Below are 14,358 nucleotides of genomic sequence, written 5' to 3' on the forward strand. Positions count from 1 at the left end.
AAATATTTGACATGCCTAAAAAAAAAATAAAGACCTTATCTCAACCTGAAAAAAGCCACTTATGACAAACCTACTACCAACCATATTAAATGGGGGAAAACTAAAAGCTTTCACTTTAAATCAAGAACAACACAAGGATGTCCACTGTCACCACTCCTGTTCTATATAGCACTCAAAATGTTAGAGCAATCATGCAAGAGAAAGAAATAAAAGGGATACTTAATGGAAAGGAAGAAGTCAAATTGTCATTATTTGAAGATGACATGATCCCCTACACAAAAAAAATCCAAAAAACTCCCAAGACTCATAAAACTAATAAACAAATTCAATAATATACCGCATAGAAAATAAAAAACACAAAAATCAAGTGTTTCTGTATGAACTCACCAAAAAGGAAATTAGCAAAGCCATAATATCCTTCATAATAGAAACAAGAAAAATTAAACAGGAATTAACCTAACCAAGGAAATAAAAGACTTCTACAACAAAAATAATAGTATTGTGAAAAAATAATCAGGCTTGGCAGTGCATGCTTATAATTCCAGCACACCTGACGGTGAGGCATGATCACTGTGAGTTCAAAACCACCCTGATTATATAGTGAGTTCAAGGACAGGACAGCCATGGATTACATGGTGAGAACCTGCCTCAAAAAAAAACAAACAAACAAACAAACAAGCCGGGCATGGCGGTGCACACCTGTAATCCCAGCACTCAGGAGGCTGAGGCAGGAGGATCGCTGTGAGTTCGAGACCAGCCTGAGCTACATAGTGAGTTCCAGGTCAGTCTCAATCACATAGTGAGACCCTGTCTCAAAAAACCAAAAAAAACAAAAACAAAAACAAAAAAACAAACAAACAAACAAAGAAAACATCATCAAAAAAAAATAAAAGAAGACATCAGAAAATGGAACAATAGCCCCTATTCCTGGACAGGAAGAAACAATATTGTCCGAATGGCCTTATTACCAAAACTCATATGTTGTTTTAATGGAAATACCAACAGTGCTCCTCCTAGGACTAGAAGGGACTATATATAAAACCAGAAGAGACCCAGAACAGCAAAAGCAATCCTGCACAACAAAAACAAAGCAGGAAGCATCATAATCTCAGACTTCATGATACACTACAAAGCTACATTGATAAAAATGCATGGTACTTGAGGCAAGTTCGATGACATCCTGGGCTACATAGTGAGTTCAAGGCCAGCCTGGAGTATGCAGCAAGATGCTATCTCAAAACAAACAAACAGGGCTAGGGATTTAGCTCAGTGGTTCCAGCGCTTGCCTTGCAAACGGCAAGGGCCCGAGCTCAATCCCCAGTGCCACAAAAAGAAAAAGGAAGGAAATAAATATAAAAATAAAAATGATATGAAAGATAAAGGAAGGGAAGGTGGGATGGATGGAAAACAAAGGGAGGAAAGAAAACACAGAGAGGGACAAAAGAAAGGGAGAGGGAGGGAATGAGGAGAGGAAGGAAAGAGAGGCAAAAGAAAAAAAAGGAGATAAAACATAAGCCAGTGTGGCGGTGCAATCACGGCACTCAGGAGATTGAGGCAGGAGAATCTCTGAGAGTTTAAGGCCAATCTGAGCTACAAAGTGAGAATGTCTCAAAAAAAAAAATTTTTTTAAGAACAACAAAAATATATACAGTATATGAAAGATATTACTATACAAAAGAAAGAAAGGAAAGAAAGGAAGTGAGGGAGGAAGGGAGGAAAGGAAATGAAGTGAAAGAGGGAGGAAGATAAACATACAAAAGAAAGGAAAGAATGTAGGGAGAGAAGGGTAAGGAAACAAATAAAAGGAAAGGGAAGGAAAAAGAATAAAAGAAATTATCTCAATATTACGAATACTTTTTCTTTCTTTCTTTCTTTCTTGGTACCAGGAATTGAACTCAGGTCCTTGCGTTTGCCAGGCAGGCCACCGAACCACTGAGCTAAATCCCCGACACCTATTTTTTTCTTTCTTAAGAGATTAGGTCTATTATTCCCCAGGCTGGTCTCAAAACTTTTAGACAAACTTAAGACATACTCTCAAGCAGTTGGAATTAAAGGCACACACTCTTGTGCCTGGCTTCAATGTTATAAATTACAATTGTAGAATTTTAGATTAATTGCATTAAAGACACAACAGCCGAAAGCAGAGCACTTTGCTTAACAGCAGATATTAAAAGCAGGAGTGGTCAATATTGACTGACTGACTTGCTGACTTATTTATTTTTAGCTTTTTGAGATAAGGCCTTGCTGTGCAGTCCAGGCTGGGCTCAAACTCCCTATGTAAGTCCAGATCAGTCTCAAACTTGTGGCAATTCTCCTGCCTCAGCTTCCCAAGTGAGTAATGAGGTAATGAAAACTGGTTGCTAGTTTATATGTGGTTTGTCCCCACTAAAACTCATATTGAAATTTGATTGCCAAATATAAAGGTATTGGGAAGCAGGGACTTTAAAAGGTCATAGGCACTCTACCCTTACAAATAGATTAACATCCTTATCAGAGACTGGGTCAGCTCTCAAAAGAACAGGTAGCGAAACTGGTGGTGGCTTCATCCCAGGAACACATGAATGATTCAAAATATGCAAATCAATAAATATAATACATCACATAAACACAAGCAAGGACAAAAAATCACAGGATCAGAGCCAGGGACTTAGCTCAGTGGTACCATCTTCCCTCACTTTCTGTCATGTACATGCCTCTCTCATCAACCCACCTGCTCTTTTATTTTCTGCCATGAGGCCCCTCACCAGAAGCTGAACAGATGCCAGTGACTTCCTGCCTTCCACAACTCAGAAAAAATACATTTTTTATACATTACCAGTCTCATGTATTCTGTTAACAGCAACAGAAAATGAACTAAGATAATATATATGATAGCATTTAGTCCAGCAGCGTAAAATTTTTTTTACTTTTTTCACTCCACTTAAACTAAAATTTAAATGGACAGGCTGGGCATGTTGACTCAGCTGTAATCCCAGCACTTGGGAGGCTGAGGCAGGAGGATCACTGTGAGTTCCAACGAGCCCGGGCTACATAATGAATTCCAGGTCAATCTCAACTACATAGTGAGACCTTGTCTCAAAAAAAACAAAAACAAAAAAATTTAAATGGACAAACCACACCTTGCAAATTTTTAGTAGAAGAAAGAAAAACAATACCTACACCTATATGTTTTCTATGTGGTTTTTCTAAGGTACTCTTGATTTCATTCACTACCTCCTTTGTAATTTCTTCCCTCTTTGTTAAATTATGTAACTGTATAACATAAAAATGGTCCAAATTAAAGGTCTCCGTGCATAAATATTTCCAAGAAAAACATCTAGTAAATTATTATGATACAAAGCAGGGCATTACTCCATTTAAATCACAAAATTCTAGGGAAGAAAAGACTATCTTTCTAAAAAATGATAAATTGTTTTAAAACACTTGCTACATAAGCAAAAATTTCATTTTGATTGATTTGCTTCCCTTACAGAAAAGAAAAAATTAGTGAAAACAAGTTTAAAAGGATATATTCCAAGTAGTAACTTTCAATATATGCCATAAATATTATTCTTCACACATGTATATACATTATGGCATACTTAATATATTCAGTTATGAAAGAGACTGTGAGCTATGTTTTATATAAAATCTAAAATGAGGACTGGAAAGTATGCTGGTCATCTTATAATGATTTTTTTAAAGGGTGGCATTGGGTATAGCTCAGGAGTAAAGCACTGTCCTAGCATGTACATGGCCTAGGTTTGACCCCAGCACCACAAATACAAATATAAATATAAATATAAATATTTTTAAAGGTTGGTTCCCAGAAGAGATTCTTAGTTAACCATGCATTAATTAGAACTTAACATTTTCCCAACACATAATTTTAAATTTTACACTATTTTAAAACTTTAGTAAAAAAGAAAAACTGCAAAATATTTTCAAAATCCCATAATTCCAATAGGTTAAAAGCAAAACTAATGCATACCTCATGTAAATCAGAAGATGAAGACTTTTGCCTTTTTCCTTCCGTAGCAATCTCTACAAAAATACAAAACATGGTAAAAATTATTATTTAACATCTAAGTGAGCTCAACAATTTAATGAAAGATCCTTTTATATCCATCCTCTTATATTAACATATTAGGTACAGAATTTATACTGATATCTGTTACAGAGCCTGAAGGGCTACATATAAAGTTCAAATGTGACACAGGAGTGGCAAATTGTCATTAAATGTTTCCAATAAATACCTGAATAAGGGGCCAAGGATTTGGCTCAGTAGTTCCATCACTTCCCTCGCAAGCACAAGGTCCAAGTTCAAACCCCAGTACAAAAAAAAAAAATAGATTACTGATATTGTGTGTGTGACACACACATATAAATGTATATACTTGTCAGAGAAATAATAACCAAAATGAGTTGGAAATCCATTTTGCTGGGAACATAGCTCAGTAGTAAAGCATATGCTTAGCATGCTCTAAAACCCTGGGTTCAATCCACAGGAACACACACACACAACACACACACGCCCACCTCCTATAAAGCAAAAATAAGACAATTTAATCTTCAAAAATGAATCTGCAAACTGACAATGTGAAATAGGAAGAAAAGGGCTAAAGGTATAAAGGAAATGGGAAGTGTAGGGGAAAGGAAATAAGGGAAAATAAAAAATATGAGAAAAGGAAAAAATGGAAACAAAGTATTTGTAAACAGGGGAAGGTGGAGGGGTAAATGGAGGGCAGGGGTATGGGGAAAAAATGAGAACCAAGATCTGTCATATAGGCACAAGATCCCAATGATAAATGTGTAACTGTACCATATACTTAAAAAGTACCAAGAGGGCCAGGGATTTAGCTCAGTGGTTCCAGAGCCTGCCTCCTGCACAAGGACCCGAGTTCAATCCCCAGTACTCCCCCACAAAAAAGTACCAATAAACTCAATGAAAAAGAAATGAATCTACAGATTTGTGACAGAGCATTACAATTAACAGCACTCAAGAGTTACTTGGAGGTAATTCGCCCAGATCTGCAGGTACTCAGAAATAGGGTGAGATTAAAACCCAGTAAAGAGTAGGCAATTTTTTAAAAAGAAAAATATGCTGGGTGTGGTGGAATATGCCTATAATACCAATACTTGAAAGGCTGAGGTAGGCAGATCACCCTGAGTTGACAGCCTGGGGTACACAGTGAGTACAAGGTCAGGCTGAGCTACATGTTTTTTGAGACCCCATCTCAAAAAATCAAAACTAAAAAGAGACCAATGAGCAAGAATCCTGGGAGAGTAACTTCTCACCAGCTGCTAGACTCTGCTGAGTACTATGCAGAAAAGCCCTACCCTGCTAAGCTCCAGTGCCCACTGAAGTTGGACCTAAATAGATTCTATGAGAGGTGTTGTCAGAGGGCACAGAGACAGAAGGGTTGCAAGCCTTGCCCAACCTCAGAGGAACTGAGGGAGTAGATTCAAAACAGCTGGGGAGACAACCAAGGAGGGAAGGGGTTGGAAAGGAAGGAGCTCACCCAGAAGTCAGTGAAAGACCAAGTGTTTGATCAATTCTGCTCCACAGCTCCCACTCTATTCCCAACCAACTGAAAGTTTCTGATCAGAGGTCAAACACAAAACATCTTGCTAGTGACATCAGCTAAAATCTAACCTAATCCTGCCAACCCTGAGAGAAGTCTCTACTTCGGTGTATTTGTTTTGTTGTTTTTTTTTAATTTTCCTTTATAAATTTCTTTTATTGTCTGATTTACCTCTTGTTGCCCTTTAATATTTTAATTTTTTTAGTGTGTGTATGTATATATATGTTTGTTTGAGACAAAATCTCACTATGAGGTTAAGGCTAGCCTTGAAGTCACTATGTAGCCTAGGCTGTCCTCATACTTACAGTGATCCTCCTGTCTCAGGCTCCTCAGTGCTGGGATTACAGAGTTGCACAACCAGCTCCTTTGTAATTTATTGTCTCCTTGACAGTAAAAAAACTAAAGTGGATTTTAGAAATGCTAATGTACCAACTAACACACGACTAACGACCTGTAATAGAGTGTTTTAAAAAGAAAGAAAAATACTGAGAATTGAGGAAGAAATTCTTGATCTTGGTAAAAAGGTCTATGGGAAAAACACATTGTCTAAGCAAGGCCCACAATTCAGCCGCTTTAGGCAAGAAAAATATATTTGGATAGACAGAGTCTAGGAATGGAAATTTAGAGAGATAACCAAAGGCAATCTAGGAAAGACTCAAGGAGCAGTTCAAAGTGTTGGTAGTTTTGAGAGATTAGTTTGTACCTGAATTTGAGAAATTACACTGAAAGCTCAGCTACATGATGCTACAGGAGGCCAGTGACACAGCAGGGAAAAATACTTTACCAACAGTCAAGGAATATAGAAAAGTTAAGAGTTTACTGATACACAGCAAGAGTGTAGGAGGCAAGCCCAAGAGAGTACCAAGCCATTAAGGTGAAAGACTGAGATTCTGTTGTTTTTTTTGAGACAAGGTCTTGCTCTGTAGCTCAGGCTGGCCTTAAAGTCTCTATGTAACCCAGACTGGCCTTGAGCTAGTAGTAGTTTTTATTTTTATTCTCTTTTTCTTTTTTTTTGCTTTTCTGAATCATATTTTATTATGTAAGTGGAACAGAATTAGTGCATTAGTTTAAAAAGACTCTTTAATTGTCATGAGATAGCCTCCACAAAATAATGTGTAGAACATCCACATACTGTTAATCCATTTCAACCCTTCTATAGCTTCCTGTATCTCAAATCGTACTGAACCAAGACCTGTCATGTAAAGGCACAAGATTCCAACAATGAATGCAATTGTACTGTATACCTAAAATGTACCAATAAACTCAATAAAAGAAAAAAAAATCATACTGAGACAGGAGATTAGGGCATGCCAAAGCTGGCTAGGAAAGTGAGTATGACCTGTTAATGACAAGATATCTGACACATGTGCAGAACAGTTCTCAAAGCCCTACATGGACTTCTGTGAGTACTGGGGCCACTTTTCAATAGTATGGCCTAGACTTGACATCAGCAAGCACCATCTCTCAGGACCTGTATATAGAAGTTCTCCTGAGTTTCAAGATTTGGACAGCATAAAAGAAGAGGCAAACAGTGAAGAGCTTGCTATTGTGGCTCTTCCTCACGACAGCCCACACTGCATTCTCCAGGGGTTTTTTTGTTTTGTTTTGTTTTTGCAGTACCAGGGATTGAACTCAGGACCTTGTGCTTGCAAGGCAGGCAAGGTGCCATGAAGCTAAATCCCTGGCCATCTGGAGTATTCTTTTATTTTGCTATTTCTCTTTTACTCGGCCCAAGCTCATGCTGCAGAGCCAGTTTCTCCCCCACTCTATATTTTTACTTTGTTGAATAAACTTTGTCGTTGCTTTTGTTGTTGTTGTTTTGTTTTGTTTTGTTTTTTTGCTTGTGTTCTTCAATTCTTTGACCAACGCAAGAAGAGCCTGGAATTTAACTCTGGAGAGGCAAGCAACCCAGAACCCAGTAATTTTTAGTTGGTGAGCCACTTTTAGAAGCAGGCTACCCAGTAACAATATCTCCCCTCCCCCTTTCCATCTCCTACCCATAGATAACCTCTCACTATCCTTTCCCTACCTACATTCCAGATATAAAAATGAAAGAGGATCTGTAGGCAGGGAAAGAATAAAATAAGGGCTTCATTAGGCTTTCTGGCAAATCCTGGTAGAAAGAGTTAAAATATTACTGGAGAGAGCAATTAACAAGATAAAGAGGGACAGCTGATAAAAGCAGGAGGTAGCCAGGTACACTAACCAAATCAGCTGCCCACCTCCAGTATAATGCAAAGGAGGCTACGTATCTTATTTAGTAAACTATATTTTCTCTTTTCTTCTTCCTCAGTCCTTTCCTCATTCTCTACATCCCAGCCTTTTTTGTCAACAAGACCAAACCATTGCATTCCTGGATTACTGAAGGGGGGGATTGGTGGGCAGTGTGAATCTGACAAACATGTCTTAAATTACATAAATGATATATGGTTGGTTTTGTAGATGATGACATAACTAAAAATTCTTCTCTCTTTGCAACATAGCAACAGGGTCTATTATAATGAGTAGGCTGAAGAGGGATATAAACACAAAAACATAGCCAAACCCAAAGACACATCCCAGGGAGACAGCATTACTAAAGAGATCTCTACAACGTGGTTTATCTACCCTTAGCCAATCTTCAAACCGCAGCACAAAAACAAAAGGAACATGCAAGACCAAGGTGACAACATGCCTCAAAAAACCCCTAACTACCCAAAAAGCTGATCAGCTGGATACTGAAGTGGAGGAAGCTATAGGTAAAGAACTAAAAAACAAAGCCAAGCACACTCCAGAATCTGAAGCAGAAGGATCTCTGTGGTTTCAAGGCCAGCCTGGGTTACACAGTAAGTTCAAGGCCAACCTGAACTACAAAGTGAGACCACGGGAGTGGGGGTGACACATGTCTGTGATCCTAGCAATCAGGATCCTGAGATGGGAGAATCTCAAGTTTAAGACAATTTGGGCTACATAATAAGTTCAAAGCTAGCCATAGCTATATATAAAAACCTCGACTCAAAAACAAAAAACAAAAAAACGACCTATTCTCTGACAATGAGTTGTCATTTTTCAAATATTTATTGCTCATGGTACAAACTGGAGACTTCCCTCATGTTATTTATAGGTAAAACTTGCAAGAGGGACTTACAAAAAAATATGTATTATTTTAGTCAATAGTTTTAGGAGGTGTGTTAAGTTACATTTCTCTCCTTGCTGAGACAAAATACCCAACACCCAAAGTTAAAGGGGGAGAGGTTTATTTGGCTTACAGTTCACAGAGGTTTCAGTGTGTAAGCTAGCTCCAAGGCAAGGTGGCAGGGGAAAAACAGATCATGGTGGCGGGTTCATGGGGGCAAAAGACAGCAAAAGCAACAAGGAAGTTAAACAGCATTCAGACTACTTAGGGCAGGTAGCACTCATGCCCTTAAACCTAGTGCCCTCAGGCCTAGCCTCACCAGGAATCAATCACACACTCTAGATTCAGCCACCTCTGAAAAAGCATAAGCTTTGGGGGGACATCTAAACACAATCACTAACAGGGGGCATCTTAGAAAGTCTTTAAAACAAAATTCTTTAATTTTGGGCTGGGGATTTAGCTTAGTGGTTCCACTGTCTGCCTTGCTGCCTCTCAAGCACAAGGACCTGAGTTTGATCCCCTGTACCCCACCAAAAAAATTATTTAATATAAAAAGAATTTTTTTAAATCAATGGTCTTGCGATAGTATATCTCTCTAGTTCTTAGTGATATAAATGTGACCAAATCTTCTAAATTTTGTCACAAAAAGCAGGTTTTCCAGGTGACTATTTTGGTGAGTGTCAAAATAAGAATTTAGGGCTAGGGATTTAGCTCAGTGGTTCCACCACCTGACTCACAAGTGCAAGGACCCAAGTTTGATCCCTGGTACCAAAAAATATAAGAAGAATTTATGGTGTATTATTCTTCATTCACTTTGAATTAAAATATATTAGCAAAATGCAGCAAAAAAAAACAAATGGTCAAAATGTTTGAAGAGATGAGACATAAAAGCAAATTCATAAGATGTTTAATGATTTTTTTTTTCTTTTCTTTGTACTGGAGGTCAAACTCGGGTGCGTGCGCTTGTGAGGCAAGTGGCAGCACCACTAAGCTAAATCCCCGGCCCTAGTGATCTTTTTCTTATAAATTTTTATTTTTCAGACAGGATCTTGCTAAGGCAGTAAATTGCCCAAACTGCCTCAGCCTCCCAGAGTGATGGGTTTAGGCATGCACCATCACACCCAACTAATCTATGATTTATTTCAAAATGACTCTAAGAGTGTAAACTTCCCAACACATAAAGATGATTAATATTTGATGATATGGAAAGGCTCAATACTTTGACTTTATTATACATTGCACAAATATATCAAATTACCATAATGTAGCCCATAAAGATGTACAAATGTGTCAAAAATAAATAAAATTTCCTTAAATTGGATCTGTTCCTTTACCTACATTTATGATTGCCATTTATACAAGGCCCTCTTTAACATTTCTAGAATACAGTACTCTAATACTTGGTTCATATTTTCCTCTCTGTCATTAAAATCTATCATCACTTGATACACTAAAATGTTACTAAAATTTGAACTCTATTAATCCCAAACAATGAACTCATCTCTATTCCAACAAACTTCTACACATCCCCATCTTAGCAATATGCATTCCTGAGAGAATTTAAAGAAAACTGTTTCACTTCTCCAGTTCTCAACTGTGAACCTCTTGCTCTGGACATACTGTCTCTTGACCCCTCAACTTCCTAACTCCTACTGAACCCATTCTTTGCCCTCACACCATGTCACACCCTTACACCCGAAGTAAAACTAAATTCATTTTTTCCTGAATTATTTCGGTGTAATGCTTAGCACTATTGAAGTTATAGTAATAACTGCAACCACCAAACTCACACTTTAAAGATTTCAAAATTACTTGATAGTTTTTATTCATTTACTCTGAGCTTCAAACACATTCAAAAACCCCTTTCTCAAGATTACCCTGCCTATTTCACTTAGAAGCCATGATTGCAACATCCTTAGCTTCTTAAATTTATATATAACCTTATTCATCTCCATTCCTTTCCCTGTGTCTCACCAAACTGTTGACTCGACTCAACTCTCCCCTATTTTTTCTGGAACCTCAACACATCAATCATCTCCTATGTGATTATAAAATCATTCCCTATCAAACTGTCTCTATATTCTTTTTTAATCCTATAGGCAAAAAATAATTTAAAAATTTTTAATCCTAATTTCCTACTTAAAATTAGTCTAAAAGAAATCTTTCCTTCCCTTTGCAATTTTGCTGTTTCCTCACCATCACTCATTCCTTTTTTTTTTTTTGAGACAGGGTCTTGGTACACAGTTCAGGCTGGCCTTGAACTCAATGTGTAGCACAGGCTGGCCTCAAACACAGTGACCTTCCTGCCTCAGCCTCCCCAATGCTGGGATTATAAGCGTGCGCCACCATTGCCAATCACCACTCACTCATTTAGCTTCATAAACCCTGCTTTTGCCTGCTACTCTATTAAACAACTTTACTACAGCTAAAAGTGACCTTGTAAATGCCAAATCCAGTATCCTCATGCTGCTTTATTTATTTTTTTTTTTTTTGGAGACAGGTTCTCACTATTTAGTCCAAGCTACCTTGAACTCAGTATGTAGCCCACGCTTGCCTTGAACTTGGAGTGATCCTCCCACCCTACCCCCATGGGTGACCCACACCTACCCCTCAGAGTAAGTACTTTAACTGACACAGTATTTTGCACTTGCCTCTCTTTCTTCCTAAACTTACTACATTCCTAATCTGTCTGCCTAGCTGCTTACCAATGTTTCTTTACTTTCAAATTAATTTTGTGTGACTGAATACTTTTCTTACTCTATACTACCTATTTCTACAAGCAATTCCATTCACTCCAGTGGCTTCAGCTAAGAGCTCTGCAAATATGCAGCTTTATCATGATTAACTGTAGCTTCTCATTCATTACACTTCCAATGCAAAGCAGACATTACCTGCACCTAAAGAAAGACATGAGACACTAGTCCCTCAAGATGGAATTAGAGGACAGGAGAGTTTCTAAATAAGCAAGTTTGAGAAGAAATACACATGCTTAGCCATTCTCTTCCTGAAACACAATGTATAGCCCCATATGAAAAGCTCTGAAAAATCCCACAAACAAATTTCTAGCTAGTTATCACACTTTTTTGACCATGAAACTTCTTCCTCCAAATAAGGCTCGTTAATGTATTATGGCAGCAAATAAATTTAAAACTATAGATTTTTTTTTAATTTAGATTTTGAGTCCTGCCACTGGTTCAGAGATAGCTATTACTAACATATTTAGGTTCCCTAAATCCCACTTTCTTATCTTTAAATAAAAAATAGCCATTTTATAAAGTCACTTAGCAAGTTCCTGTCTAAAAAGTGTTTTAAAAAGAGGAAAACTAGCTGAGAAAGTACCTCAGTGCAAAGGCCCTAGGTTCAATCCCCAATATCAAACACACAAAGAAAAATTTATGCCAGAAAACTAAATATACACTATTTTTAAAAGGTACCCTGGGGACAGGGATTTAGCCATGATTTCACCGCCAGACTCGAAAGCACAAGGACCCGAGTTTGATCCCCAGTACCAAAAAAAAAAAAAAAAGGAACTCTGTATTCTTAAAAATTAATGTTCACTGGCCAGGGATTTTGCTCAGTGGTTCCGCTGCCTGCCTCACAAGCACAAGGTCCCACGTTCAATCCCCAGTACCAAAAAAAAAAAAATTAATGCTCACAATGAAAAAACTATTACAGACAGCTGAGTTAGGTAGAAATATTATACAGGCAGTCAGATAGGGATAGGCCTTTGAGAGAGTCAGGACAAAGGATACACATCACAACTGTGCTCCAGACAAATCTGTTGGAGATGGGTCCTTAAGACAAAGACAAGATAACCAGAGCTGTATAGTTCCTCAAAGGACAAACACTGGGCCTAATGAAGTCCATGTAGACATCAATCACCCCAGCAGGTAACCAGAGACCTCTGGACTCTTCATTTCCTAGAAGTTTTTGCTCTTTCCAACCACAATTGTTACGTGATTTTTTTTCCCAATTGGACCACTATTACCTAAGTGACTATATTCGTAACCTTATTGGTCGACCTTGGCTGTGGCCCTCACTGTACCTAACATGGGTTTTGCTCTATAAAACTCCTTTGTAAAGTGGGATCCCCAGGCTACCCATTGGGTTCCCCTCCTGCCTCTTAACCTCCATTGTTCCCAGAATTCATTCTTCAATTTTTAGAGAACACAAGCTTGGCCTATCAAACAGCTAGCAGGTTGAGAGATATAACATGTTCCTATTTCATCTTCAGTGTCATTTCCTGTGTCAAAACTAGAGGCTTGGGGCCTAGGATTTAGCTCAGTGGCACTGCGCCTGCCTTGCAAGCTCAAAGTCCTAAGTTTGATCGCTGGTACCAAAAAAAAAAAAAAAAAAAAAAAAAAAAAAGTAGAGGCATACTAGAGAATAGCTAAGTAACATCAGGTTTGGAAATGTTTCTTATTATATATTATTTCACAAGACAGTTCAAAAGAGAAGTCATTAGAGAAAACAAAAAATATTCTTGAGAGATATAACCAATAAATATCAATGTCTTTTAAGGATTAACACCCTCACTCTCAAAATTCACTCGCAGAAACTATATCTGTAAATTAACTATAATAAAAGAACCTAAGTGTAATCAGGTAAAGGGACTGGATTTGTTGAAGGACAGGCTAAGATCTTGCCCTATCATCCCAAAATGGTAGTAAACAAAGATTAAATGAATGTGCCTGGCTTGGCTCAAAAGGATGACACAGAAGGATTTTGAGGCCAATGTGTACTACCTAGTAAATTTAAAACCAGCCTGAACTACACAGCGATACCATCTCCAAAAAAAGATTAAGTTTATTTTTAAAAGGCTGTGCATCTTAAAATGATGGATGATTATACCAAAAGCTCTGAATTAGGAAGCACACAAATGATGCCAGTTAAACGTTGCACTCATCTAATGTGTCTATTTCACATGAAAATTTAAGGGAGTGAAACATTAATACAAATGATCATGAAATGAAATAATCGATTCGTTGGAAGTTAAATTTAAGTGTACTCCTCCTCTTCTAAGTCCACAGGACATTAACACAGGGACTTGAGGCGCCTTCGATGGACAGATTGTTTGACAAAAACTTGCAGTATGGAAGGTGCTTATAACACTTTTGCGTTAATAAAACTTAGTATACAAAACTCAAGCTGGTGATTTAAATCTTAAAACAATTTCAAAAATAAAAATATGCTAAGATAAAAAATACAAAGGAAATGAAGGCTTCAAGTCCTTTGTTTGACTTTCGAATCACTTTGGGAAGGTGCAGGCAGAGGCTGGAAGACAAAAAAGCTATTAAGTGAGCCTTTTAGAAGAAAAAGACACAATAAGGTACTTATAAGGCAATTAGCAAGCCTCGCCCTTCCTTTGGTGCAGACGCCGCTACCTGCAAGGGCAAGGGGGAGGCAATGGCAGGAATCAAAGAAATAGAGGAAAAGGAGAGAGGCTGGAAAAGAAACAGGAACACTGGTGGAATAACGAGGAAGGCGTGGCAGAGGAGGACCAAGCCAACCGGGAAGATCCGTCGCCCGAAGAGACTCCAGCATTGCTAGCTGGAGCAGGGCAGAAATGAAAGGGGTGAAAGCCCAGCGGGAGCTGCGATGACAGCTCGCACTGGGTCTCTCACTCGAGGGGCGGGATCAAGCCCGGAGTCTTCCATTGTGCGCCCCCCCGCCTCTCCC

At 38.2% G+C, this 14,358-nt stretch overlaps 1 protein-coding gene across 7 annotated transcripts in view; it reads right to left on the reverse strand.

The window, feature by feature from the left end:
* The window catches only part of Senp7 (SUMO specific peptidase 7), a 163,832-nt gene that overhangs the window by 148,494 nt on the left and 980 nt on the right, over positions 1-14,358 (reverse strand). For all 7 annotated transcript variants that reach the window (XM_033768182.1, XM_010614766.3, XM_010614749.3 and 4 more), the window contains one exon: positions 3,971-4,023. In XM_033768182.1, coding sequence (XP_033624073.1) covers positions 3,971-4,023 — 53 coding nt within the window. The remainder of the gene's footprint in view (positions 1-3,970; positions 4,024-14,358) is intronic.

Source organism: Fukomys damarensis, unplaced genomic scaffold (genome assembly GCF_012274545.1).
Source record: "Fukomys damarensis isolate Sample0158 unplaced genomic scaffold, DMR_v1.0_HiC HiC_scaffold_24, whole genome shotgun sequence".
Taxonomy (NCBI): domain Eukaryota; kingdom Metazoa; phylum Chordata; class Mammalia; order Rodentia; family Bathyergidae; genus Fukomys; species Fukomys damarensis.